Source organism: Nerophis lumbriciformis, linkage group LG17, assembly GCF_033978685.3.
Source record: "Nerophis lumbriciformis linkage group LG17, RoL_Nlum_v2.1, whole genome shotgun sequence".
In the NCBI taxonomy this organism is placed as follows: Eukaryota; Metazoa; Chordata; class Actinopteri; order Syngnathiformes; family Syngnathidae; genus Nerophis; species Nerophis lumbriciformis.
In genome coordinates, this window is record NC_084564.2 from 27,212,501 (window position 1) to 27,237,745 (window position 25,245).

At 41.0% G+C, this 25,245-nt stretch overlaps 1 protein-coding gene across 2 annotated transcripts in view; it reads left to right on the forward strand.

Annotated features, from left to right (window-relative positions):
- The window catches only part of hepacama (hepatic and glial cell adhesion molecule a), a 61,252-nt gene that overhangs the window by 11,247 nt on the left and 24,760 nt on the right, over nucleotides 1-25,245 (forward strand). For both annotated transcript variants that reach the window (XM_061972104.1, XM_061972105.1), the window contains one exon: nucleotides 24,430-24,777. In XM_061972104.1, the coding sequence (XP_061828088.1) occupies nucleotides 24,430-24,777 (348 nt within the window). The remainder of the gene's footprint in view (nucleotides 1-24,429; nucleotides 24,778-25,245) is intronic.

A 25,245-nucleotide genomic window follows, 5' to 3' on the forward strand; every position in this document is an offset into this window, starting at 1 on the left:
TAGCTTACTAAAGTGCAATTTTAAATTTTGCGCGAAATATCGTGCTGAAAACGTCTCGGTATGATGACGTCAGCGTGTGACGTCACGGATTGTGGAGGACATTTTGGGACAGCATGGTGGCCAGCTATTAAGTCGTCTGTTTTCATCGCAAAATTCCACAGTATTCTGGATATCTGTGTTGGTGAATCTTTTGCAATTTGTTCAATGAACAATGGAGACAGCAAAGAAGAAAGCTGTAGGTGGGAAGCGGTGTATTGCGGCCGACTGCAGCAACACAAACACAGCCGGTGTTTCATTGTTTACATTCCCGGAAGATGACAGTCAAGCGTTACCATTGGCCTGTGGAGAACTGGGACAACAGAGACTCTTACAAGGAGGACTTTGAGTTGGATACGCAGACACGGTACCGTGAGTACGCATGCAGCTGCGGCTTCCAAACATTTGATCGCTTGCCCGTACGTGCGTGCCGCTATGTGCATGTCACGTACATAACTTTGGGGACTTTGGGGAAATATATGTGCTGTATGAACTTTGGGGAGGTGAACGGTACTTTGGGCTGTGGGATTGAGTGTGTTGTGCAGGTGTTTGAGTTGTATTGGCAGGTTATATGGACGGGAGGGGAGAGGTGTTTGTTATGCGGGATTAATTTGTGGCATATTAAATATAAGCCTGGTGGTGTTGTGGCTAATAGAGTATATATATGTCTTGTGTTTATTTACTGTTTTAGTCATTCCCAGCAGAATATCAGGTCCCACCCGCCTCTCACAGCATCTTCCCTATCTGAATCGCTCCCACTGCCCTCTAGTCCTTCACTCTCACTTTCCTCATCTACGAATCTTTCATCCTCGCTCAAATTAATGGGGAAATTGTCGCTTTCTCGGTCCGAATCGCTCTCGTTGCTGGTGGCCATGATTGTAAACAATGTGCAGATGTGAGGAGCTCCACAACCTGTGACGTCACGCTACTCGTCTGCTACTTCCGGTACAGGCAAGGCTTTTTTATCAGCGACCAAAAGTTGCGAACTTTATCGTCGATGTTCTCTACTAAATCCTTTCAGCAAAAATATGGCAATATCGCCATGATTGGGTAGAGAAGCAGCTTCCATGAAATGCTCAGTCATTTACAAACAAGGATAGGGCGAGGGTCACCACTTTGTCAAGAAATGCGTGAGCAAATTGTTTAAGAACACCATTTCTCAACCAGCTATTGCAAGCAATTTAGGGATTTCACCATCTCCGGTCCGTAATATCATCAAAAGGTTCAGAGAATCTGGAGAAATCACTGCACGTAAGCGGCATGCCCGTGACCTTGGATCCCTCAGTACGGTACTGCATCAAAAAGCGACATCAGTGTGAAAAGGATATCACCACATGGGCTCAGGAACACTTCAGAAAACCACTGTCACCACGAGTCCACATTTCAAATTGTTTTTGGAAACTGTGGACGTTGTGTCCTCCGGACCAAAGAGAAAAATAACCATCCGGACTATTATAGGCACAAAGTTGAAAAGCCAGCATCTGTGATGGTATGGGGGTGTATTAGTGCCCAAGACATGGGTAACTTACACATCTGTGAAGGCACCATTAATGCTGAAAGGTACATACAGGTTTTGGAGCAACATATTTTGCCATCCAAGCAACGTCTTTTTCATGGACGCCCCTGCTTATTTCAGCAAGACAATGAGAAGCCACATTCGGCAAGTGTTACAACAGCGTGGCTTCATAGTAATAGAGTGTAGGTACTAGACTGGCCTGCCTGTAGTCCAGACCTGTCTCCCATTGAAAATGTGTGGCGCATTATGAAGTGTAAAATACGACAATGGAGACCCAGGACTGTTGAACAACTTAAGCTGTACATCAAGCAAGAATGGGAAATAATTCCATCTAAAAATCTTCAAAAATGTGTCTCCTCAGTTCCCAAACGTTTACTGAGTGTTGTTAAAAGGAAAGGCCATGTAACACAGTGGTAAAAATGCCGCTGTGACAACTTTTTTGCAATGTGTTGCTGCCATTAAATTCTAAGTTATTGATTATTTGCAAAACAAAATTAAGTTTCTCAGTTCGAACGTTAAGTAGCTTGTCTTTGCAGTCTATTCAATTGAATATAGGTTGAAAAGGATTTGCAAATTATTGTATTTTGTTTTTATTTACGATTTACACAACGTGCCAACTTCACTGGTTTTGGGTTTTGTATATTGAGAAAGAAGCACAGTGGAGAACGATCAATAAAGCAGTCGTTCTGCATGTGTGAATGAAAAAGCCTGCCTTTATCCACCTACTGACACTATAGTCCTCTTAATGTTTCACTTTATCATTTATTTGCATACAAGACAGAAGTTTTAAGTTTGCACATTATTAATCCCAATGTTGGAGAGTATTTTATTCAGGACCGAACAACTCTTAGTAGTGGATAGGGTTGTACGGTATACCGGTATTAGTATAGTACCGCGATACTAATGAATCATATTCGGTACTATACCGCCTCTCAAAAGTACCGTAAGTACTGTGATAATACCAAGTACAGTAGCGTATCTAGTGGATAGTACTATGATTACGTCGATATTTTTTGGAATCACAACATCTTCTTTCGTTTAAAAAAAAATATATATTATGTTTATAAACTCAGGATATATGTCCCTGGACACATGAGGACTTTGAATATGACCATTGTATGATCCTGTAACTACTTGGTATCGGATTGATACCTAAATTTGTGGTATCATCCAAAACTAATGTAACGTATTCAAACAACAGAAGAATAAGTGATTTTTAGAAGTGTAGATAGAACATGTTAAAAGAGAAAGTAAGCAGATATTAACAGTAAATGAACAAGTAGATTAATAATTAATTTTCTATCACTTGTCCTTAATAATTTTGACAAAATCATAGAATGGAAAATGACACAATATGTTACTGCATACATCAGCAGACTAAATTAGGAGCCTTTGTTTGTTTACTCACTACTAAAAGACAAGTTGTCTTGTATGGTCACTATTTTATTTAAGGACAAACTTGCAATAAGAAACATATATTTAATGTACCGTAAGATTTTTTGTTAAAATAAAGCCAATAATGCAATTTTTTGTGGTCCCCTTTATTTAGAAAAGTACCAAAAAGTATCAAAATAATTTTGGTACCGGTACGAAAATATTGGTATCGGGACAACGCTAGTTGTGGATCACTCGACTCGTGCGTCAATGAAGAACGCAGCTTGCTGCGAAAACGAATGTAAATTGCAGGACACATTGATCACCGACACTTCAAACGCACCTTGCGGCCCTGGGTCTGTATTGTATTTAGTTCTTTGACATTTTTTTCATAAAAAGGACATTTTTTATCTGGTCTAAAAAGAACAACATTATTCAAAATAGAATTTTGCTAAGAGTAAGATGTAGTGTCATTTCAAAGTACTAGTTTTTGATCAAATGTATTCATTGGTTTCTTTAAAAAAGTAGGGGGAATAATCGTAAATGTTAAAAAAAAATAATCTGAGATTTCTCCTATCCGGTAGATCGTAAAAAGCAGCTGCCTGACCAGGGCTCAGAAAATCTGCAGAGACTCCTCCCACCCCCATTAAGGACTGTTTTCACTGCTGGACTCTAGAAAGCGTTTCCGCAGCCTCCGTAGCAGAACTTCCAGGTCCTTTAACAGCTTCTTCCCTCAGACCATCCTTCCTGTCAGGAAGTTATTTGTAAATCCACAAATATGACGCGCCACAATTGTTCCACTTTTGTAATGGGATTCCAATGTTCTATATGCTCTTTCAGTCACGTTGGAGTGGTTTACTCCTGCACTATAATCCAAAATGGTCATTCTTCGTGAACCAGGCCGTACTCTGAAAATGAACAAATATGACGCTCCAATTTTTTACACTTTTGTAAGATCTAAGCCCATTGAATGCAGCCAGGGACTGGCAGATGCGAGTCGACTTAGATCAGAGGCTCATTTTCCCCCCGGCGATCGCAACGACCACCCCGCGTCCAGACCTCGTCCTATGGTCTGAAACCTGCCATATTGTCTATATCATTGAACTGACAGTTCCGTGGGAGGATGCCATCGAAGAAGCGTATGAACGCAAGAAGCTGCGGTACTCCAACCTTGCAGTTGAGGCAGAGGACAGAGGCTGGAGGGTAAGGGTGCGCCCAGTGGAGGTGGGCTGTAGGGGCTTTGTAGCAAGCACAACAGCAAAGCTCTTTCGGGAGGTTGGAGTCAGGGGGCAGGCTCACAGACAGACAGGCCATTAAAGAGCTGGCCAACACAGCAGAGAGGACGAGCCATTGATTGTGGTTGAGGAGGAGTGACACCAGCTGGGCTGCTAAGGCTAACACCTAATGGGACGCACACACCCAGGGATTTGATCACCCTGGGGTGGGCCCTTCCTCGGCAGAGGGTGTCTTGTGGTCAGCCGGGCCAAAACACCCCGTGACGCTGGGGCACACAACTGAAGATGTGTCCCAATGGTGGAAAAGCCTCCCAGCAGTGTCACCTAGCCTCATTTAGGTATGCGGTCAGGTACAAGCCTGGCTCAGGGAGGAGGACGCCCCTGCCATGCAGAGTCCCCAGGGATTGCACCAACTAGTCATTTCAACAAATTCTGAAGGATTCAGTCTCTCGTTGCTCTCTGAGTCCTGTTGGAATTGTTTCCCTCTGTCCATAATCAAAAATGGTACGTTCCTGTTGTCTGTCATTCTTCATGAACCAAGAAGTAGTCTACAAATGAACAAAAATGACACTTTCCTTTTTTCTTCACTTTAGTAAGTGGGATTCCAATGTTGTCTATTCTCTTTCAGTTACGTTGGAATGGTTTCCACCTGCACTATAATCAAAATGGTATGTTCCTGTTGCTAAATGTCATTCTTCTTGAACCAGGAAGTAGTCTGCAAATGAACAAATATGACACTACACAATTTTTCCATTTTTTGTAAGAGGGATTCAGACTCTCTCTTTGCTCTTTGAGTCAACCAGGAAGTATCCCTTAACTTGCAAGGTGTTCCTTGATTTTCCTTTATTTTTGTTAAGAGAAATTTAAAGGGGAACATTATCACCAGACCTATGTAAGCGTCAATATATACCTTGATGTTTCAGAAAAAAGACCATATATTTTTTTAACTGATTTCCGAACTCTAAATAGGTGAATTTTGGCGAATTAAACGCCTTTCTAATATTCGCTCTCGGAACGATGACATCACAATGTGACGTCGCATCGGGAAGCAATCCGCCATTTTCTCAAACACCGAGTCAAATCAGCTCTGTTATTTTCCGTTTTTTTCGACTGTTTTCCGTACCTTGGAGACATCATGCCTCGTCGGTGTGTTGTCGGAGGGTGTAACAACACGAACAGGGACAGATTCAAGTTTCACCAGTGGCCCAAAGATGCGAAAGTGGCAAGAAATTGGACGTTTGTTCCGCACACTTTACCGACGAAAGTTATGCTACGACAGAGATGGCAAGAATGTGTGGATATCCTGCGACACTCAAAGCAGATGCATTTCCAACGATAAAGTCAAAGAAATCTGCCACCAGACCCCCATTGAATCTGCCGGAGTGTGTGAGCAATTCAGGGACAAAGGACCTCGGTAGCACGGCAAGCAATGGCGGCAGTTTGTTCCCGCAGACGAGCGAGCTAAACCCCCCTGGATGTCTTGGCTCACACCGTCCCGAAGATGATCAAGAGAAGAATATCGACCCTAGCTTCCCTGGCCTGCTGACATGAGGGTATGTCTCCAGAATATATTAATTGATGAAAATTGGTCTGCACTCTCAAAGTGCATGTTGTTGCCAAATGTATTTCATATGCTGTAAACCTAGTTCATAGTTGTTAGTTTCCTTTAATGCCAAACAAACACATACCAATCGTTGGTTAGAAGGCGATCGCCGAATTCGTCCTCGCTTTCTCCCGTGTCGCTGGCTGTCGTGTCGTTTTCGTTGGTTTCGCTTGCATACGGTTCAAACCGATATAGCTCAATAGCTTCAGTTTCTTCTTCAATTTCGTTTTCGCTACCTGTCTCCACACTACAACCATCCGTTTCAATACATTCGCAATCTGTTGAATCGCTTAAGCCGCTGAAATCCGAGTCTGAATCCGAGCTAATGTTGCTATACATTGCTGTTCTATCCGCCATGTTTGTTTGTGTTGGCATCACTATGTGACGTCACAGGAAAATGGACGGGTGGTTAAAATCAGGCACTTTCAAGCTTTTTTTAGGGATATTGCGTGATGGGTAAAATTTTGAAAAAAACTTCGAAAAATATAATAAGCCACTGCGAACTGATTTTTAATGGTTTTAACAATTCTGAAATTGTGATAATTTCCCTTTAAGATTTTTCTTTTTTTTGGTGTTAAAATCACTATTGAATCGTTCTCAATGCTTCAGAAAAACAATGGTACATTCCTGTTGTGATGTCGTCTTCCATACACCAGGAAGTAGTCAACAAACTAAGTAATGTAATTATTACCCTCTAAAATTGTGTTCACTTTTTATTAGAATAATTTAAGTTTCGGTTTTGCTGTCAGAGTAATGATACCATCGTTCCCCTGGCCCCACTATATAAAATGATACAGTTCCATACCATTGCTGTACGTTGTCGTGTGTGACCCAGAAAGTAGTCTGCAAACGAGTAAATACAAATATGACGTTAGAGCGGGGGTCAGCAACCCGTGGCTCCAGAGCAGCGTGCGTCTCTTTAGCACCACCCCAGTGGCTGTCTGGACCTCTTTCAGAGATGGATGAAGAAAAAAACATATTTTTTGTTTTAATATATTTTCTGTAGGAGAACAAACATGACACAAACCTTCCTAATTGTTAGAAATCCCACTGTTGATGTTATATATGCTTCACTGATGATAGTATTTGGCAAGCACCATTTTGTCCTACTAATTTCGGCGATCCTTAAACTCATCGTAGTTTGTTTACATGTACAACTTTCTCCGATGCTGCCACGTGTTTTATGCCACTTCATTTTTGTCTCGTTTTGTCCACCAAATGTTTTATGCTGTGCGTGAATGCACAAAGGTGAGCTTTATTGAAATTATTGATTTGCAGTATGCACATATTGCATCATTATGCCTCGTTTGTAGGTATATATGAGCTCATATAATATCCTTTAATTATATCCTCTTTGTATCTAATTTATATTTGCATGTGTCATGACACATTATCTGTATGTAATATTGGCTGCATTTCTGATAGTTATTTGTGTGCCATGTTGTTCCAGATCACAGCAAACGTTACCCAGCTTGCAAATATTGCAATAAATCCTTTAGAAGAAGACAGCCTGACGTTTCCTTTAACTTGGACACACACATCTATACCTTTGGCCATTCTGAGCCAGCAATTTCTAGATGTTATCTCATCCTGTGAGAAGCCTCCGTTTTTTACTAATGATTTCCGATGTGTAGAATAAAAATTAAAATACAACATTTCTGTCAACAAAGATGTGCGCCAGCCTTTGATAGTAGGCTAATATAGCTAATATAGACACTTGCATCACATGTTGCCTTCATTATAAAACTTATATAAGGCTTTTATTTTTTAGCGGCTCCAATATGGTCAAATATGGCTCTTTCAACATTTTGGGTTGCCGACCCCTGCGTTAAAGGAATATAGCTCCCCAAATTGTTGTTCCAGTACTCCCATTGGAATCATTCCCCTGTTTTCTGAAGTGACAATAGTATAGTCCCGTTGTTTTGTCATCCTTCATGAACCAGAAAGTGACTTTTAAACTAAAACACACAATTAAGATGCCCCGATATATATATATATATATATATATATATATATATATATATATATATATATATATATATATATACAGTACAGGCCAAACGTTTGGACACCCCTTCTCATTTCAATGCGTTTTCTTCATTTTCATGACTATTGTAGATTGTCACTGAAGGCATCAAAACTATGACACCTGTGAAGTGAAAACCCGTTCAGGTGACTACCTCTTGAAGCTCATCAAGAGAATGCCAAGAGTTTGCAAAGCAGTAATCAGAGCAAAGGCTGGCTATTTTGAAGAAACTAAAATATAAAACCTGTTTTCAGTTATTTCACCTTTTTTTGTTAAGTACATAACTCCACATGTGTTCATTCATAGTTTTGATGCCCTCAGTGACAATCTACAATGTAAAGACTTAGACTTAGACTTCCTTTTTATTGTCATTCAAAGTTGAACTTCACAGTACAGATAAGAACGACATTTTGTTGCATTAGCTCATAGGTAAATAGGTTACTGTACAGATAAATATATTGCACTTTTGCATATGCATCCACGTTTATGGATGTATGTTATATTGTCTTTTTTATTCCAGCGAGTTAATCCATTTTGGGGGGAGTTGAGGGGATAATTATGATGCGTTCAAGAGTCTTACGGCTTGAGGGAAGAAGCTGTTACAGAACCTGGAGATTCTGCTTCGGAGGCTGCGGAACCTCTTTCTAGAGTTCAGCAGTGAAAACAGTCCTTGGTGGGTGTGGGAGGAGTCTTTGCAGATTTTCTGAGCTCTGGTCAGATATATATGTATATATATAATCAGTGACGTGCAGTCAGGGGAGGCAGGTGAGGCGGGGCCTCACGTGCCATCATGGAAAGAAAAAAAATGTAAAAAGAAAAAAAATAATTAAATTGTTATATGTATCCAGTGATTATACTATAAATTTATTTTCCATTTAACTTCACCAGTTTTATATTATTTTTATTCAAAATCGTTGAATTTTCACATTTGCCATTCAAATACTGAGAAGAGACTTGCGGTGAGACAGCAGCCAGTTGAGGCACGTCACTCAGTTGTGCCTCTCCATGGATTGCGCAATGACTCGGCTAACTGCTGGCCTGCTGTGCAGTGAGACCGTATTGCTATATGAACTATATTATACATTTCCATAGTTTAGTTAGCTGAGGTATATAATGTACAGTGTATTTTGTCAACAACTGTATGTGTGTAATGTATTTCTTGTGCTGAGCAATCATAAAACTGCTGCGAAGACACACTGTGTGAGGCTCGCAGTAATCCCGCCTCCTGGTGGTAGAGGGCGCTAGTGATCCCAGAGATCATTCTTGCGACTACTCGGCTGCAGAAGAAGTGACAACAAGCAGCAACAGTTAGCAGCGATCGTTTATTTTTTCCACTCGCCTGAACTTTTAACATGGAGGATTCCATATCTAAAATAAAACAGTTTTCTAAACTGAACTTTCAATCGAAGCAGGAGGTAATAATTAAAGGAAGATCTCCATCGAGACAGAGAGACTTAAAACTGAAGAAAGATAAGGAAGACTTCTATAAACAAGTTATCGATGCTTTTGTTCAAAAGGAGCAGCGCATGGACTTCATTTAGAAGTAAAGGTAAGACCATAATAAAGTTTTTTTTTATTAAATTTGCTTTTTTGTGTGCTACAGTTTGTATGTGTAAAGTTAAAGTAGCAATGATTGTCACACACACACTAGGTGTGGTGAATTTTGTCCTCTGCATTTGACCCATCCCCTTGCTCACCCCCTGGGAGGTGAGGGGAGCAGTGGGCAGCAGCGGTGCCGCACCCGGGAATCATTTTTGGTGATTTAACCCCCAATTCCAACCCTTGATGCTGAGTGCCAAGCAGGGAAGAATGCTGGTATGAGCTTTTAAACATAACCCGTTAACTGCTGCCAATCAAATGTTGAATAAGATTCTCTTTAGGGTTCATATGTTTGTAAATCTGACTGTGATGAAGTCAGATAGTTATGAAGCCGCTCTACCCCGGTATTGAGCACTGTATAACGGATAAACCACAGAAACCTTGACTATATCTCTCTCGCTATATATACACTGTATATATATAATTTGCCTGCTGATTGAGGCATGATGAAGTCACTTTCCCTTCCACAGAGGCTAATATGGTCTGTACGGTCCCAGGAACCAAATTTCTCAATTTCCCCTATTTGTAAATTATTTTTTTTTATTACAACGAGTGTGTTTCTATTACAGCAAATGTTGTGAAGGGCCTAACTTTGAACTTAGCCTCAGCGATCCAGTGCCTATCTCCAACTTCACCAGTGACAAAGACTTTTTCTGGTTCCCACTTTCTCTCGCTCTTTTCAAGTTAGCTCCAACAGTCCTGCCCTTTGTCTTATTGCCTTGACAACCCTTTGTCAGGCGGCCAAAATGGTCACCATAGCGAGGAGGCGATGCCCTGCTAACTGCCTGGCTGCAAAGAATTAGTCAACAGTGCACAATATATCTCTCTCTCTCTCTCTTACTTCTCTCTCACTTTCCCTCCAGTCTTGCTCGCTCTGGCCATGATGCATAACAGTGGGATGCCCCAAAGCTGGCCAACAACCAATTTTTGGGCAGCAACCTCCACAGGGAAGCTTGGTTTGTTACCCAGACAGGGTTCTGCAACAAAGCATAAAATGTGTGTCTCTATCTAGTGCTTAGTGGGATGCAGACAAATCAAAATTAGTATTAAACATGTTCACTAAGAGGGGTCAGGAGGACGTCCTGCAGTCACTGAGAGGCGGATTAGGGATGAAAATTGAGCAGGCAATTGTGAGCACAATGTGGGTGCAATTTTCTTCTGTTCCGTTTACGTGCAGAGTGCACAGTGGGCCCGCTGATGGCTGCGTAACGCACCAATGCAAAGAATTTGGACTCATTAAGTCAGCATGAAAGGGAAAATTAACAAAGAGAGCTAGAGCGAATAATGGCCTCTCCTAGTGGAAGCAATGCTGCGAGGTTGAACTCGGGTGAGTGTCCTTTTATAGGTGACTTTTGTCGAGTTTGAGAGCTTGCATCAAGTAGTATGCTGATAGTATGAAAAGGTCAAGAAGACTTGTATTGCTGTTGACAAAGAAACACCCACGCAATTCAGCTTCAATGCCAATTTTTCAGGCCACATCCTGGTTTCATATGCCGATTTCAAAAGGCCACGGCCCCCTGACACCCCTTCTCAACTGTCTATGCGACGTCAAGGCTTGGTTAGCCCAGAATTTTTTTAATAATGAATGAGGGAAAAACGGAAATTTTAGTTTTTGGTCACTGACTTGGGACCATTGCAAAGTCACCAGCCTTGGAATGACTATAGACAGTGATTTTAAACTTGACAAACTGTCAGGACTTGGACTATGGCGTGGTTTGTTCTCCCGTGGTGCAAATGATTTGGACCAGACATGGCGTGAAGGTGAAGACATATTTAATTTTAACACTCAAAAAAAAGAAACAAACAAAAGGCGCTCACAGTGGAGGTACAAAACTTGGCTATAAACACAAAACTTACACAAAGGCAGAAACTATGAACAATGAAACAAAAACACTAACTGTGGCATTAATAAACAAAAACTTACTTGGACGTGGCATGAAGTGCGCAGAGGTAAACAGATTATGACGGGTATGAAGAGCATAAATGCGGGATGTCGCCAGAACGACGAACTGAAAACAATGAACTTAAATACTATAGACATGATTAGTGAAAGCAGGTGCGTGACTCAAAACGTGAAACAGGTGCGTGACGTGACAGGTGAAAACGAATGGTTGCTATGGTGACAAAACAACAAAAGTGCACAAAAAGTCCAAAAACAAAACCGAACATGACTAAAACAAAACATGATCACACAGACATGACACAAACAAGTCAATGGCATTTTAAAATCGTGTTTTTATCATCTTCGTCTTTTAGCAAAAGTAAAAACGTTTTTATCTTTTAACCTAGTTGAACAAGTCGTGCATGCTTTTATTTCAAGTGGCCTGGACTACTGCAATGCACTTTATGCTGGCATTGGCCAAAAAGCTCTCTCCCGGTTGCAGTTAGTCCAGAACGCGGCAGCAGGACTGGAAACGCAAGCATATAACCCCAATTCTTGACTCCCTGTTCATTTTAAAATTGATTTTAAAATGTTGCTGTTTGGTTTTAAAGCTTTGCATGGACTGGCACCTCAGTTTATCTCGGACATGGTCCAAATTGACACTCCTCTGAGGTCCGAGAGCCAGCTCCAGCTCGTGGTGCCCAAGACGAGACTTAAAACCAGGGGAGACAGGGCCTTCTCTGTGGTCGGCCCTAAGCTCTTGAACATTCTGCCCCTCCATGTTCCAACTGCTCCCACAGTGGAGTGTTTTAAGTCTCGTCTTAAGACCCACTTTTATTCTCTGGCTTTTAACACTACGTGAGTTGTGTGGTCCTCTGTGATTTTACATTTGTATTTATATTTATTGTTTTAATTGGTTTTACCCTTTAAAATAGTTTTTAATCATATTTATTTGTATATTGTTTTTATATTTATTTTGTTTAGAGACAATATTATCGGCCGATAAATGCTTTAAAATGTAATATCGGAAATTATCGGTATCGTTTTTTAATTATCAGTGTGGTTTTTTTTTGGTTTTTTTTTATTAAATCAACATAAAAAACACAAGATACACTTACAATTAGTACACCAACCCAAAAAACCTCCCTCCCCCATTTACACTCATTCACACTCATTCACACAAAAGGGTTGTTTCTTTCTGTTATTAATATTCTGGTTCCTACATTATATATCAATATATATCAATACAGTCTGCAAGGGATACAGTCCGTAAGCACACATGATTGTGCGTGCTGCTGGTCCACTAATAGTACTAACCTTTAACAGTTAATTTTACTCATTTTCATTAATTACTAGTTTCAATGTAACTGTTTTTATATTGTTTTACTTTCTTTTTTATTCAATAAAATGTTTTTAATTTATTTATCTTATTTTTATTTTTTATTTTATTTTTAAAAATTAATTCCACGACTGTATATATCGGTATCGGTAATTAAGGGTTTGGTCAATATCGGTTATCGGCAAAAAGCCATTATCGGACATCCCTAATTTTGTTTTTATTCAGTCATTGGTGGAGCTAAGGATAGTATTTGAATCTTGTTTTTATTATTTTTGTGCAGCACTTTGGAAACAGTTGGGGGGGAGGGGGTGAAGAATGGTTCCATCATGTCTCAAAAACAAAACGGCCATATTTGTTTTGGTTTTTCTAATCATGTTAGCTAGCAGGCTGCTTCCTCATTTACCAAAAACAACAGGACCGTTCCATTTTTTGTTGCATGCTGGAGAAAGAGTTGATCCATTTAGTTTCCACAGCAAAATGAGAAATTAAATCCCTCAGAACAGAAGTTAGAAATTTGTGCATTTTTATTTATTTTTAAGTTTCTGCACATCAATAGACCACTTCCTGGTTCATGGATGACAATAGTGTTGTCCCGATACCAATATTTTGGTACCGGTACCAAAGTGTATTCCGATACTTTTCGGTACTTTTGGATAATTTTCTAAATAAAGGGGACCACAAAAAAGTACATTATTGGCTTTATTTTAACAAAAAATCTTAGGGTACATTAAACATATGTTTCTTATTGCAAGTTTGTTCTTGAATAAAATAGTGAACATACAAAACAACTTGTCTTTTATTAGTAAGTAAACAAACAAAGACTCCTAATTTAGTCTGCTGACATATGCAGTAACATATTGTGTCATTTTCCATTCTATTATTTTGTCAACATTATTAAGGACAAGTGGTAAAAAATGAATAATTAATGTACTTGTCCATTTACTGTTAATATCTGCCTACTTTAGCTTTTAACATGTTCTATCTACACTTCTGTTCAAATGTAATAATCACTTATTCTTCTGTTGTTTGATACTTTACATTAGTTTTGGATGATACCACAAATTTGGGTATCAATCCGATACCAAGTAGTTACAGGATCATACATTGGTCATATTCAAAGTCCTCATGTGTCCAGGGACATATTTCTTGAGTTTTTAAACATAACATCAATTTTTTTTAAAAACGGGGAAAAAAATTGTGATTCTAAAAAATATCGATGTAATCATAGTAGTATCGACTAGATACACTCTTGTACTTGGTATCATTACAGTGGATGTCAGGTGAAGATCCACAAATGTGTTTGTTTACATTTTGATGCCGTGCCTTGTGTGTAGTGAAGCATGTTTAGCTATTCCTCGTCCTGCAGGGATGATACTTGTAAGAAACATACTTTATTTGTCGCCATGGAGACAAGGATTAGTGATTTAGAAGTAGCTAAAACACTGCAGACTGGGGCTGGACTTTAGCCGCTAGCTAGCTAGCCATGTCTTAAAGCACCTCTTCCTGAGGGCGTTTCAGTGTTATAAATTCACCTTTATTGTTAGTTTTTAAGCCAAAATGCGTCCATCCTCCCTTTTCTGTCTACACACCGTGTCTGTTTGTAAGTACTCTGTGATTGTGCGCTGCCGAACATGCTCCCCTGCTCCTAAAACACCAGCAGTGACGGGGGGGAGTATTGCGCTACTATACTAGTATCGGTATACAGTACAACCTAGAACACAATAACACTTACTGTATAAGACAGTTGGACTGTACCGTGTTTGATTTTGGGGGATAGGGAATTGGTTCCATCAGCTCTTTGCAACCTTTATTCGGCTGCCTCGAGGGCGATAACTTTACGAAGTGTTGTAAGCATTATACTGTATGCCGCCCTCTTCCAGCTTCGAGCACATAACCATGCCCCACATAACTCACATGCACACACATTAGTTATGTCTTGTCAGCTAATGATAGGGACTTGGCAAAGTTTAGCTACAGACATTAGCTTTCATGGAATGTATAGCAGGGGTCTCAAACTCGTGGCCTGCAGGCCCATATTTGGTGACCCTCTAATTCATAACTAGGTAGGCAAGTTTTAATTTTTTAAATGTGATGTTTTATGTATTTGTTTACTGTTTTTAATGTAACCTTGCTGCTGCCCTCTTGGCCAGGTCTCCCTTGGAAAAGAGATCTTTGATCTCAATGGGATTTTACCTGGTTAAATAAAGGCTAATAATAATAATAACTGTGGCCTGTGCACCATGTGTGGCTAATAGTTACATATATTATGGCAATCTTGAATCCCACTAGACACTAATTACAATAACAGTGCAATTCCAAAAATACAGCACAATAAACATTCGGCATTCCGAAGAGGAATTTGCGTTGAAACAAGATTCTGAAGTGAGTACTTTGTGTGGCCCCGCAAGTTAATAACTTGAGACTCTTGATGTACAGCCTATCATAACGACAACATCACTGCAAATTGTTAGTTGCTTCTCTTGGACTGCTTTTGCTCCCGGCGTGTGAGATTGTACGAGGCAGAGGTTACTGACAGCCATGAACACCATACTTTTTTCTCAGGCCGACTCGCAATTTGTATTCGATACATTTAGTAGTTGGGAATAAATGTACATTCAAACAAAATGTATATATTGTGGTAAACCCCTAATGATGTCACAAGGTGTTGGTGACGGACCCCAAGATGCAGAGACGGCAGGCTTGGTGCAGGAAAACTTATTTTAATGTCCAAAATAAGGCAAAAACACAAACCAGGAACCAGGAACAGGCAAACTGGAGACAGGAACCAGCAAAAAGTAAAACAGCAAACAGTCCACAGCATGCAGCTTACAGCTACAACGACAGCGACAATGACAATACTCCAGCACTGACTGGAGGGCAAAGCAGGTTTAAATAGCAGCCGGCTGATTGACACCAGGTGTGGCCAGGAGCCAATCAGCCGCAGCTGAGGGGAAACAGCGCTCAGGTAGAAAAGCAGGAAACAATCAAAATAAGAGCGCTGACAGGAAATAAAGACAAACAGAGGAAAAACCAAAACATAACTAAACTGTCAGTGACAAACCTGACAGTAGCCCCCCTTCCGATAATGGATACCAGACGTTCTAGAAACAAAACGAAATTAGTTTAGATTGGGGTATGTTGTTTCTTAATGGGGAAAGACATTAATGTCTCTTGTATTTGTGTTAGCATTTAAGTTAGCTTGTGACCTAGTCCTTCCCGGTTTTTCAGAGTATCAAAGTGTGGTTATCAATCATGGTTTTACAAGAGTTTTCATTTAAAATGGTATTACTAACCCTGGGGAGTTCTACCCCAATGTATCATAAATACCGTTTGTCAATACATCCTTACACCAGACACAAAAATGAAAACACATTGAAAAACTGCAACTTCCTTTAAGGTAGGTAGGTAGGTCTTTATTGTCATTGCACAAGTACAACAAAACTTTTTTTTCAGCACAAACCCATTCAAGATTAGACAAACAGTGTACAGGGTTACAGATCAGGAACGCTGATGGGTCGCCACAAGGCGGCCCTTGAAAGATGGGAAAAGGCTCCTAAGGGGGCCCAGTCTGGAGTGGGAAAAAACCTCCATAGCAAAGTACATATACATATTACAACATACATCTCGAGACTTGCGACAGAGTGGAGGGAGTGGGGGTTACGGCGGCAGGCTGCAGCTCTTCAGGCACTAAAGGATTCGCTTCAAGGGCGTTGGATGTGGCGTGGGGTATGTGTGTGTGTGGCGTAAATTTTTTGTGGATGCATGTGTGTGTGTGTTAGCCTGCCACGTGTCTGTTCCGCGGCCTTGGTGTTCTTGCCAGTCAGTCCAAAAGTCAACAACAACAGGTGTGTGTCCATAAGAGACAAGAAGGGAGTTTGTTGTGTCTTCGCCGCACTGTCCTTCGGGAGCGTTTTTGATTGATTGATTGATTGATTGATTGATTGAAACTTTTATTAGTAGATTGCACAGTGCAGTACATATTCCGTACAATTGACCACTAAATGGTAACACCCGAATAAGTCCACTTAAATTGATTCATGATACAGATATATACTATCATCATAATACAGTCATCACACAAGATAATCATCAGAGTATATACAGTTAGGTCCATAAATATTTGGACATTGACACAATTTTCAGTATTCCAGGTCTGTACAACACCACAATGGATTTGAAATGAAACAGTCAAGATCTGCTTTAAGTGCAGACTTTGAGCTTTAATTTGAGGGTATTTACATCCAAATCAGGTGAACGGTGTAGGAATTACAACACATTTTATATGTGCCTTCCACTTTTTAAGGGACCAAAAGTAATTGGACAAACTAATATAATCATAAATAAAATTGTCATTTTTTAATACTTTGTTGCAAATCCTTTGCAGTCAATGACAGCCTGAAGTGTGGAACCCATAGACATCACCAGACGCAGGGTTTGGTCCCTGGTGATGCTTTGCCGGGCCTCTGCTGCAGCTGTCTTCACTTCCTGCTTGTTCTTTGGGCATTTTCCCTTCAGTTTTGTCTTCAGCAAGGGAAATTCATGCTCAATGGGATTCAGGTCATGTGATTGACTTGGCCATTGCAGGACATTCCACTTATTTGCCTTAAAAAACTCTTTGGTTGCTTTCGCAGTATGCTTGGGGTCATTGTCCATCTGCATTGTGAAGCGCCGTCCAATGAGTTTTGAAGCATTTGGCTGAATATGAGCAGATAATATTGCCCCAAACACTTCAGAATTCATTCTGCTGCTACTGTCAGCTGTCACATCATCAATAAATATAAGAGATCCAGTTCTACTGGCAGCCATGCATGCCACTACCACCACCATGCTTCACTGATGAGGTGCTATGCTTTGGATCTTCAGCAGTTCCTTCCCTCCTCCATACTCTTCTCTTTCCATCATTCTGCTACAAGTTGATCTTGGTCTCATCTGTCCATAAGATGTTGTTCCAGAACTGCACAGGCTCTTTTAGATGTTTCTTGGCAAACTCTAATCTGGCCTTCCTGTTTTTGAGGCTCACCAATGGTTTACACCTTGTGATGAACCCTCTCTATTTCCTCTGGAGAAGTCGTCTCTTAATTGTTGACTTGGACACAGATACACCTACCTCCTGGAGACTTTTCTTCATCTGGCCAACTGTTGTGAAGGGCTTTTTCTTGACAAGGGAAAGGATTTTTCTGTCATCCACCACACTTGTTTTCTGTGGTCTTCCAGGTTTTTTGGTGTTGCTGAGCTCAGCAGTGTGTTCTCTCTTTTTAAGAATGTACCAAACAATTGATTTGGCCACACCTAATGTTTTTGCTATCTATCTGATGGCTTTGTTTTGATTTTTCAGCCTAATGATGGCTTGCTTCACTGATAGTGACAGCTCTTTGGACTTCATATTGAGAGATGACCTCCCCAGATTCCAAATGAATACACCACACTTGAAATGCCATCTAGGCCTTTTATCTGGTCTTTGTAAATGAAATAAATGAAAAAAAAAACAAGGGAATAACACAAACGTGGCCATGGAACAGCTGAGTAGCCAATTGTCCAATTACTTTTGGTCCCTTAAAAAGTGGAAGGCACATATAAAATGTGTTGTAATTCCTACACTGTTCACCTGATTTGGATGTAAATACCCTCAAATTAAAGCTCAAAGTCTGCACTTAAAGCAGATCTTGATTGTTTCATTTCAAATCCATTGTGGTGTTGTACAGAGCTGGAATACTGAAAATTGTGTCAATGTCCAAATATTTATGGACCTAACTATGTGATGGACCCGAGTGGTGGGATATTAAAATCTAATAACATTTTGTTAAAAAACAATATAAATATTAAGAACCCAATGAAGTGAGAGCAACCGTCCCAAAATAAGGAAAGATAATGATGCTCATTTACAATTTATTACAATATAGATTAAAACCGTCCAGTTGTCTATACTAAAAATACCAATATTATGGTGAGGGTACAGCCGCGACAGGCGTAGTGGGTCAGCGTCCTGGCTCCACCCACTTCCACGGCGTCCTTCTGCACACAGAATTGAAACGGAGGCAGGCCACGGGGATGAAATACTTTAAAAACACGGAGACGCTCTCCGGGCTGACGCCACACTTACACGCAAGGCAGGGTTTCCCCTGCCCCTGCTGTAGTTCCGCGTCGAAGTATTGGGTACGCCCACTCTCCTCGCCAGTCGCCGGTCACTCGCGGGACCTACGTGGCCGTACCCGTCCCGTCCCGCTACGCCTATTGGTCGCTCCCGGGAGTCACCGCAGGTCTCTGGGTCCCGGTCGCTCCTGCCCACAGGACCACACAGCCAGCGTACAACGCACGAGCCCGCAAGCCCACAGCCAAAGGCAGTTTGATCACCCCCACATATCCACAATCCACGACACTTACTTCGGAGGCAGAGTTTCCTCTGCCGCTGCGTGTTGTGGGCTTCTTGGGGTTCACTCTGGTAGCTTGCGGGGTCTGCTGTGTAGTCCTGGATTCCTTCCCAACCTGCAGGCGTCCACCCGGACGCTCTTGGCAAAGCCTGTCGATACTTTCCGGTCGCTTCCTCCTCCTTCCGTCGCTCTTCCCTCGGTCACTCTTCCTTCCTCTGAAGCCTGTTGGATGCTTCCCTTTTAAATGTGTACAGTCCTAATGCTCCACAGGTGCGTCTGATCTCAGGTGCAGTTTGATTGGGCACTTTGGTTGTCAGGGGCAACAAGCTAAAAGGGGCAAGTCTTAAAATGCCAGCAAAGTCCACAAGGAGTAAAAACATGCAATTAAAAATACAATCAAAATCCACAAAGCGTAAAAACATGTAACTAAAAATACATTCAAATTCCACAGCAATAAAAACATGCAATTAAAATCCACAACAATAAAAACACTCTAAAAACATACATGGCAATGACACATAAATAAAATCCTCTACTTGTGTCCCATCACATATACATTGAATTATTTACAATCTGGGATGTGGAGGGGTGGAGTTAGGTTTGGTTGATATCAACACTTCAGTCATCAACAATTGCATCATCAGAGAAATGGACATTGGAACAGTGCAGGACTGACTTGGTAGGATATGTACAGCAAGCATTGTCTCGAAACCAGGGAAATAATCCAAGTTAGAATGTTTTGTATGCGAGTGAAAATAACATTTGCTTTTCACTCTAAATTGTCTATGACTGGTCCTCAAATTCATCCTGCAGGGCAGACAGTCCGATGTGATCCAAATCACAAGAGTGTCCACAGTTCTTACCGCATCCTCCAATCATTTGTGGCAGCTTTGGGGTACTTTGAAGACTGCCAGCAACTTCCAATTTGTCGACAAACCAGAGCAACGCTTACTCCAGTCAGCAGATGTCCTCTTGTCATTATTCCGAATAGGTGGATATCTTCACGTCCTCGACTGGAGGGGTCGCCAGGCACGCAGCACTCCTTTTTCTCCCAAGAGTCTGTCGTGTGTTCAGCAACAACCGCTCTGTCACGACAAGAAGGTTTCCCCAAACCTAAGATCTTGTCAATTTTGTTGAGGACAGTTAACTAGTGCCAATGTTTTGATTTGGTTGAGCAGTGCAAAAAGAAAGTTAAGACAAGACAAGACAAAGAAGCAAGCAGGAGAGTGTCCGCCCTCGATGAGTGCCAGTGAGAAAGCTGTTGTCAAGACTAGGACTTTGGCGTAGTTTGTTTTCCCGTGGTGCAAATGATTTGGACCAGACATGGCGTGAAGGTAAATACATATTTAATATTAACACTCAAAAAAAAGGAACAAACAAAAGGCGCTCACAGCAGAGGTACAAAACTTGGCTATGAAAAACAAAACTACCACTTTGGCGTAAACTATGGACAGGAAACAAAACTTGCTAACTATGGCCTTAATAAACAATAACTTGCTTGCGGACGAAAGGCGCAGCATGAACGATGGACATGAAACAGAGTGTCAGGAGTGTGATGTCGCCAGGCTGACTGCCTGGCAACTACAGGCTTAAATAGTGAAGACATGATTAAAGACAGGTGCGTGAGTCGTGAGGACAGGTGAAAACTAATGGGTTGCTATGGTGACAAAACAAACAAGAGTGCACAATGAGTCCAAACGTGGAACAGGTGAAACTAATGGTTAACCATGGAAACAAGACAAGGGAGTGAAAAAGCAGGAACTAAAAAGAGTCCAAAAAACAAGCAGAACATAACTTAAACAAAACATGATCACACAGACATGACAGCTGTAAGCAAGCTGTAGTGTCCCTGACTACGTTCTGGGAAACTCAACAGTGTCAAAACATAAACGTTTCATTTTCAATGTTATATTTGTTATGCCACTATAGCTGCTGATATAATTAGTTAACAAATTTAGTCAAAAGGTTAAAACTTGATTCTCAAATGAATACTTGGTGCATCCCAGACTTAACGTTCAGCAGCCCCCAGTTAAATTGAGTTTGAGACCCCTGCATTCGTTCATAAGGTAAAATGTGTCATGATCCTACTTGACTATTTTGGTTTTGTTAGATTCTTCCTGTGTTTAGTGTTTGTTTGTGTCAACGCTCCTTCCTCGCTTGTTTCTGACTTCCTGTTGGAGGACTCATTGTTTAGACCTGTACCGGCCTGGTGATTAGACTCACATGCCGGGAAGACCAATTAGGAGGCGTTTTATGCCCAGCAAGCACCCTTTTGACGTTGCTGGTTCATTGTTTCCCGTATGCCACAGTGAATGTATTGTCCACCTGAGTTCATGCACAACATGTGTTGGTTGTTTTTCTTGCCTGCTATTCCATCTCACCTGCACATCACTTGCTGTCTCTGCATCCTGGCGTCACGCTGACAATCGCAACGCGCCACCATGACAAGATGACGGGAACTACAATTTTTTAGACACATTACATTTCTCCAACATTTAGGAATGAATAATAATAATAATGTAATAATGCAGGGAAGTATTTGTATGCAGGGTTATTTAAGGAATTTGGCATAAAGTGAAGTGATTTGAAGTGAAGTGATTTATATTTATATAGCGCTTCTCTCCAGTGACTCAAGCGCTTTACATTGTGAAACCCAATATCTAAGTTACATTTAAACCAGTGTGGGTGGCACTGGGAGCAGGTGGGTAAAGTGTCTTTCCCAAGGACACAACGGCAGTGAATGGGATGGCGGAAGCAAAAATAGGTAATAATTCCAATTTTCCTTCATGATTTGGACCAAATGTTGATGTGTTTTTCCTCAAGGTTTTATGTACATTTTTGTAACACATCTATCGGAGGTTATTAAAATCTGCAAAAAGTAGCATGTCAGAAAAGTCGTACTCTCAAAGTTTTGACAGCGTTAAAAAATACAAACATATTTAATTAAATTGTTATTGATTTTTATTAGTACAACTATTAAGAGAGTTTGTCCTGTGTATGTTTGAAATTATTACCGTATTTCTCGGACTATAAGGCACACTTAAAATCCTTTCATTTTCTCAAAACTGGACAGTGCGCCTTATAACCCGGTGCGCCTAATGTACGGAATAAATTTGGTTGTGCTTACCGACCTCAAAGCAATTTTATTTAGTACATTGTGAAATTATGTGTGACTGCCAATATGTTGGCAGTCACACATAAGAGATACGTGTAGACTGCAATATTACTTAAGTTAACAACACCAACATTTGATATGTTCCATTGAAAATATAGAACATTACCCACGGTGCTCAAAAATCTATCAAAACGTTTTAGTATGACTTTGGTAAGCTATGAAGCCGCACCGCTTGATGGATTGTACTGTGCTTCAACATACAAGTATTATTATGTTGTGTGTGTAAGGTAAGACATATCTGGCGTTTTGTTTCGCAATATTATGCGAAAGCAACTTTTCTTACCTTCTGGTACCTGCTGATCTGTATTTGGGATCTGCATAAGTCCTGAAAATTTCTGTGACGATAAGCCTCTTCTCTTTCTCTATCTTCTTGTTATGGGATATTCATCCTCCGCTGTTGCCATTTCTAATATAAAGTAGTGTAAAGTTCTTACTTATATCTGTCAGTAAACTTGCCATGAAAGCGCTAAAACATACCGGTGTAGTGAGTTTATATTATTCACCCAAGTAACTTTAGTTATTAGAGAGTTGCGGTCGGACGGTTTTTCACGGACACATTTCCGGCGTTGATATTGCACTAGTGAGCTACGGATGAGGAGATGCTGCTCTATTATTAATTTAAGTAAAGTTTGAATGTCATTAAAACAGTTAGCTCCATCTTTTGACACTTTTTCCACTCCCGTCCTTGCACGAAGGTGAGCCACGTAAATAAAAAACTCTGCATCCTGAAGTGACAGTCAGAAAGCGGCTTGAAGATGATCTGTAAAACATCATCCGTGCAACATTTTGACCAAAGAACCAACATTACAAGTGTTTTCCATTTACAAAAAAAATAAATAAGTATGACCCCTTTAATGGGCCTTATAATCCGGTGCACCTTTTGTATGAAAATAGACCTGACGAGACCCGCTCATCGGCAGTACGCCTTATAGTCCGGTGCGCCCTATGGTTCGGAAAATATGGTACTTTTTTTGTTATTGCAATGTTATTGTACTATTTAAGTAGTGTTTAATAGTGCTAATATTACAACTTTATTTTGTATTAAGAAAAAGAATAGGATCTGGGGGCCAAAAAAAAATGTATTACTCCCTTAAAGGGGAACATTATCACCAGACCTATGTAAGCGTCAATATATACCTTGATGTTGCAGAAAAAAGACCATATTTTTTTTAACCGATTTCCGAACTCTAAATGGGTGAATTTTGGCTAATTAAACGCCTTTCTATTATTCGCTCTCGGAGCGATGATGTCACAACGTGGCGTCACATCGGGAAGCAATCCGCCGTTTTCTCAAACACATTACAAACACCGAGTCAAATCAGCTCTGTTATTTTCCGTTTTTTCGACTGTTTTCCGTACCTTGGAGACATCATGCCTCGTCGGTGTGTTGTCGGAGGGTGTAACAACACGAACAGGGACGGATTCAAGTTGCACCAGTGGCCCAAAGATGCGAAAGTGGCAAGAAATTGGACGTTTGTTCCGCACACTTTACCGACGAAAGCTATGCTACGACAGAGATGGCAAGAATGTGTGGATATCCTGCGACACTCAAAGCAGATGCATTTCCAACGATAAAGTCAAAGAAATCTGCCGCCAGACCCCCAGGAAAAGAGAGCGGATGAGGGTATGTCTACAGAATATATTAATTGATGAAAATTGGGCTGTCTGCACTCTCAAAGTGCATGTTGTTGCCAAATGTATTTCATAAGCTGTAAACCTAGTTCATAGTTGTTAGTTTCCTTTAATGTCAAACAAACACATACCAATCGTTGGTTAGAAGGCGATCGCCGAATTCGTCCTCGCTTTGTCCCGTGTCGCTGGCTGCCGTGTCGTTTTCGTCGGTTTCGCTTGCATACGGTTCAAACCGATATGGCTCAATAGCTTCAGTTTCTTCTTCAATTTCGTTTTCGCTACCTGCCTCCACACTACAACCATCCGTTTCAATACATGCGTAATCTGTTGAATCACTTAAGCCGCTGAAATCCGAGTCTGAATCCGAGTTAATGTCGCTATAAACTTGCTGTTCTAACCGCCATGTTTGTTTGTATCGGCATCACTATGTGACGTCACAGGAAAATGGACGGGTGTATATAACGATGGTTAAAATCAGGCCCTTTGAAGCTTTTTTTAGGGATATTGCGTGATGGGTAAAATTTTGAAAAAAACGTCGAAAATAAAATAAACCACTGGGAACTGATTTTTAATGGTTTTAACCCTTCTGAAATTGTGATAATGTTCCCCTTTAACCTCTCATGCAACCTTCATTGTTGCTGCAGGCGAGGTGTCGGGGGTCAACGTGACCACCCAAACCCAAGTGGTGAGGGGCGTCGTAGGCAAAGAGGCCCTCCTGTCCGTCAGCTACACCAGCAGCAGCACAGACAAGCCGGTCATCAAGTGGCAGCTGAAGAAGGACAAAATCAAACCCGTCACCGTGGTGCAGTCCATCGGCACCGACATCATCGGAAACCTGCGGCCAGAGTACCGCAACCGCATCCTGGTGTTCGAGAATGGCTCGCTGTTGCTTCACAACTTGCAGCTGTCGGACGAAGGGGCCTACGAAGTGGAGATATCCATCACGGATGACACCTTTACAGGGGAGCACTACATTGAGCTGACGGTGGATGGTAGGCATATATTATTATTGATTATAGCATTTATAGAATTGCATTCAGCATTACGACAAGCGGTAGAAAATGGATGGGTGGATTAAGTAAAATCTCTCTGAAATGACATTATTTTATATATTCTATTTTTACCCTGCTAGCCCTTATCTGCTGCTTGGAGCCCAATCAGACAATGTTATCCCGATACCACTCCCAGCCACCAGAGTGCGTAATTGCATGACAGCTACAATTGAGATGACATGCAATGATGCAATACAAAATTGTAAATGGGTTATACTAGTATAGCGCTTTTCTACCTTCAAGGTACTCGAAGCGCTTTGACCCTATTTCCACATTCACCCATTTGTACACACACCTACTCAGTGGCCTAGTGGTTAGAGTGTCCACCCTGAGATGGGTAGGTTGTGAGTTTGAACCCCGGCCGAGTCATACCAAACACTATAAAAATGGGACCCATTACCTCCCTGC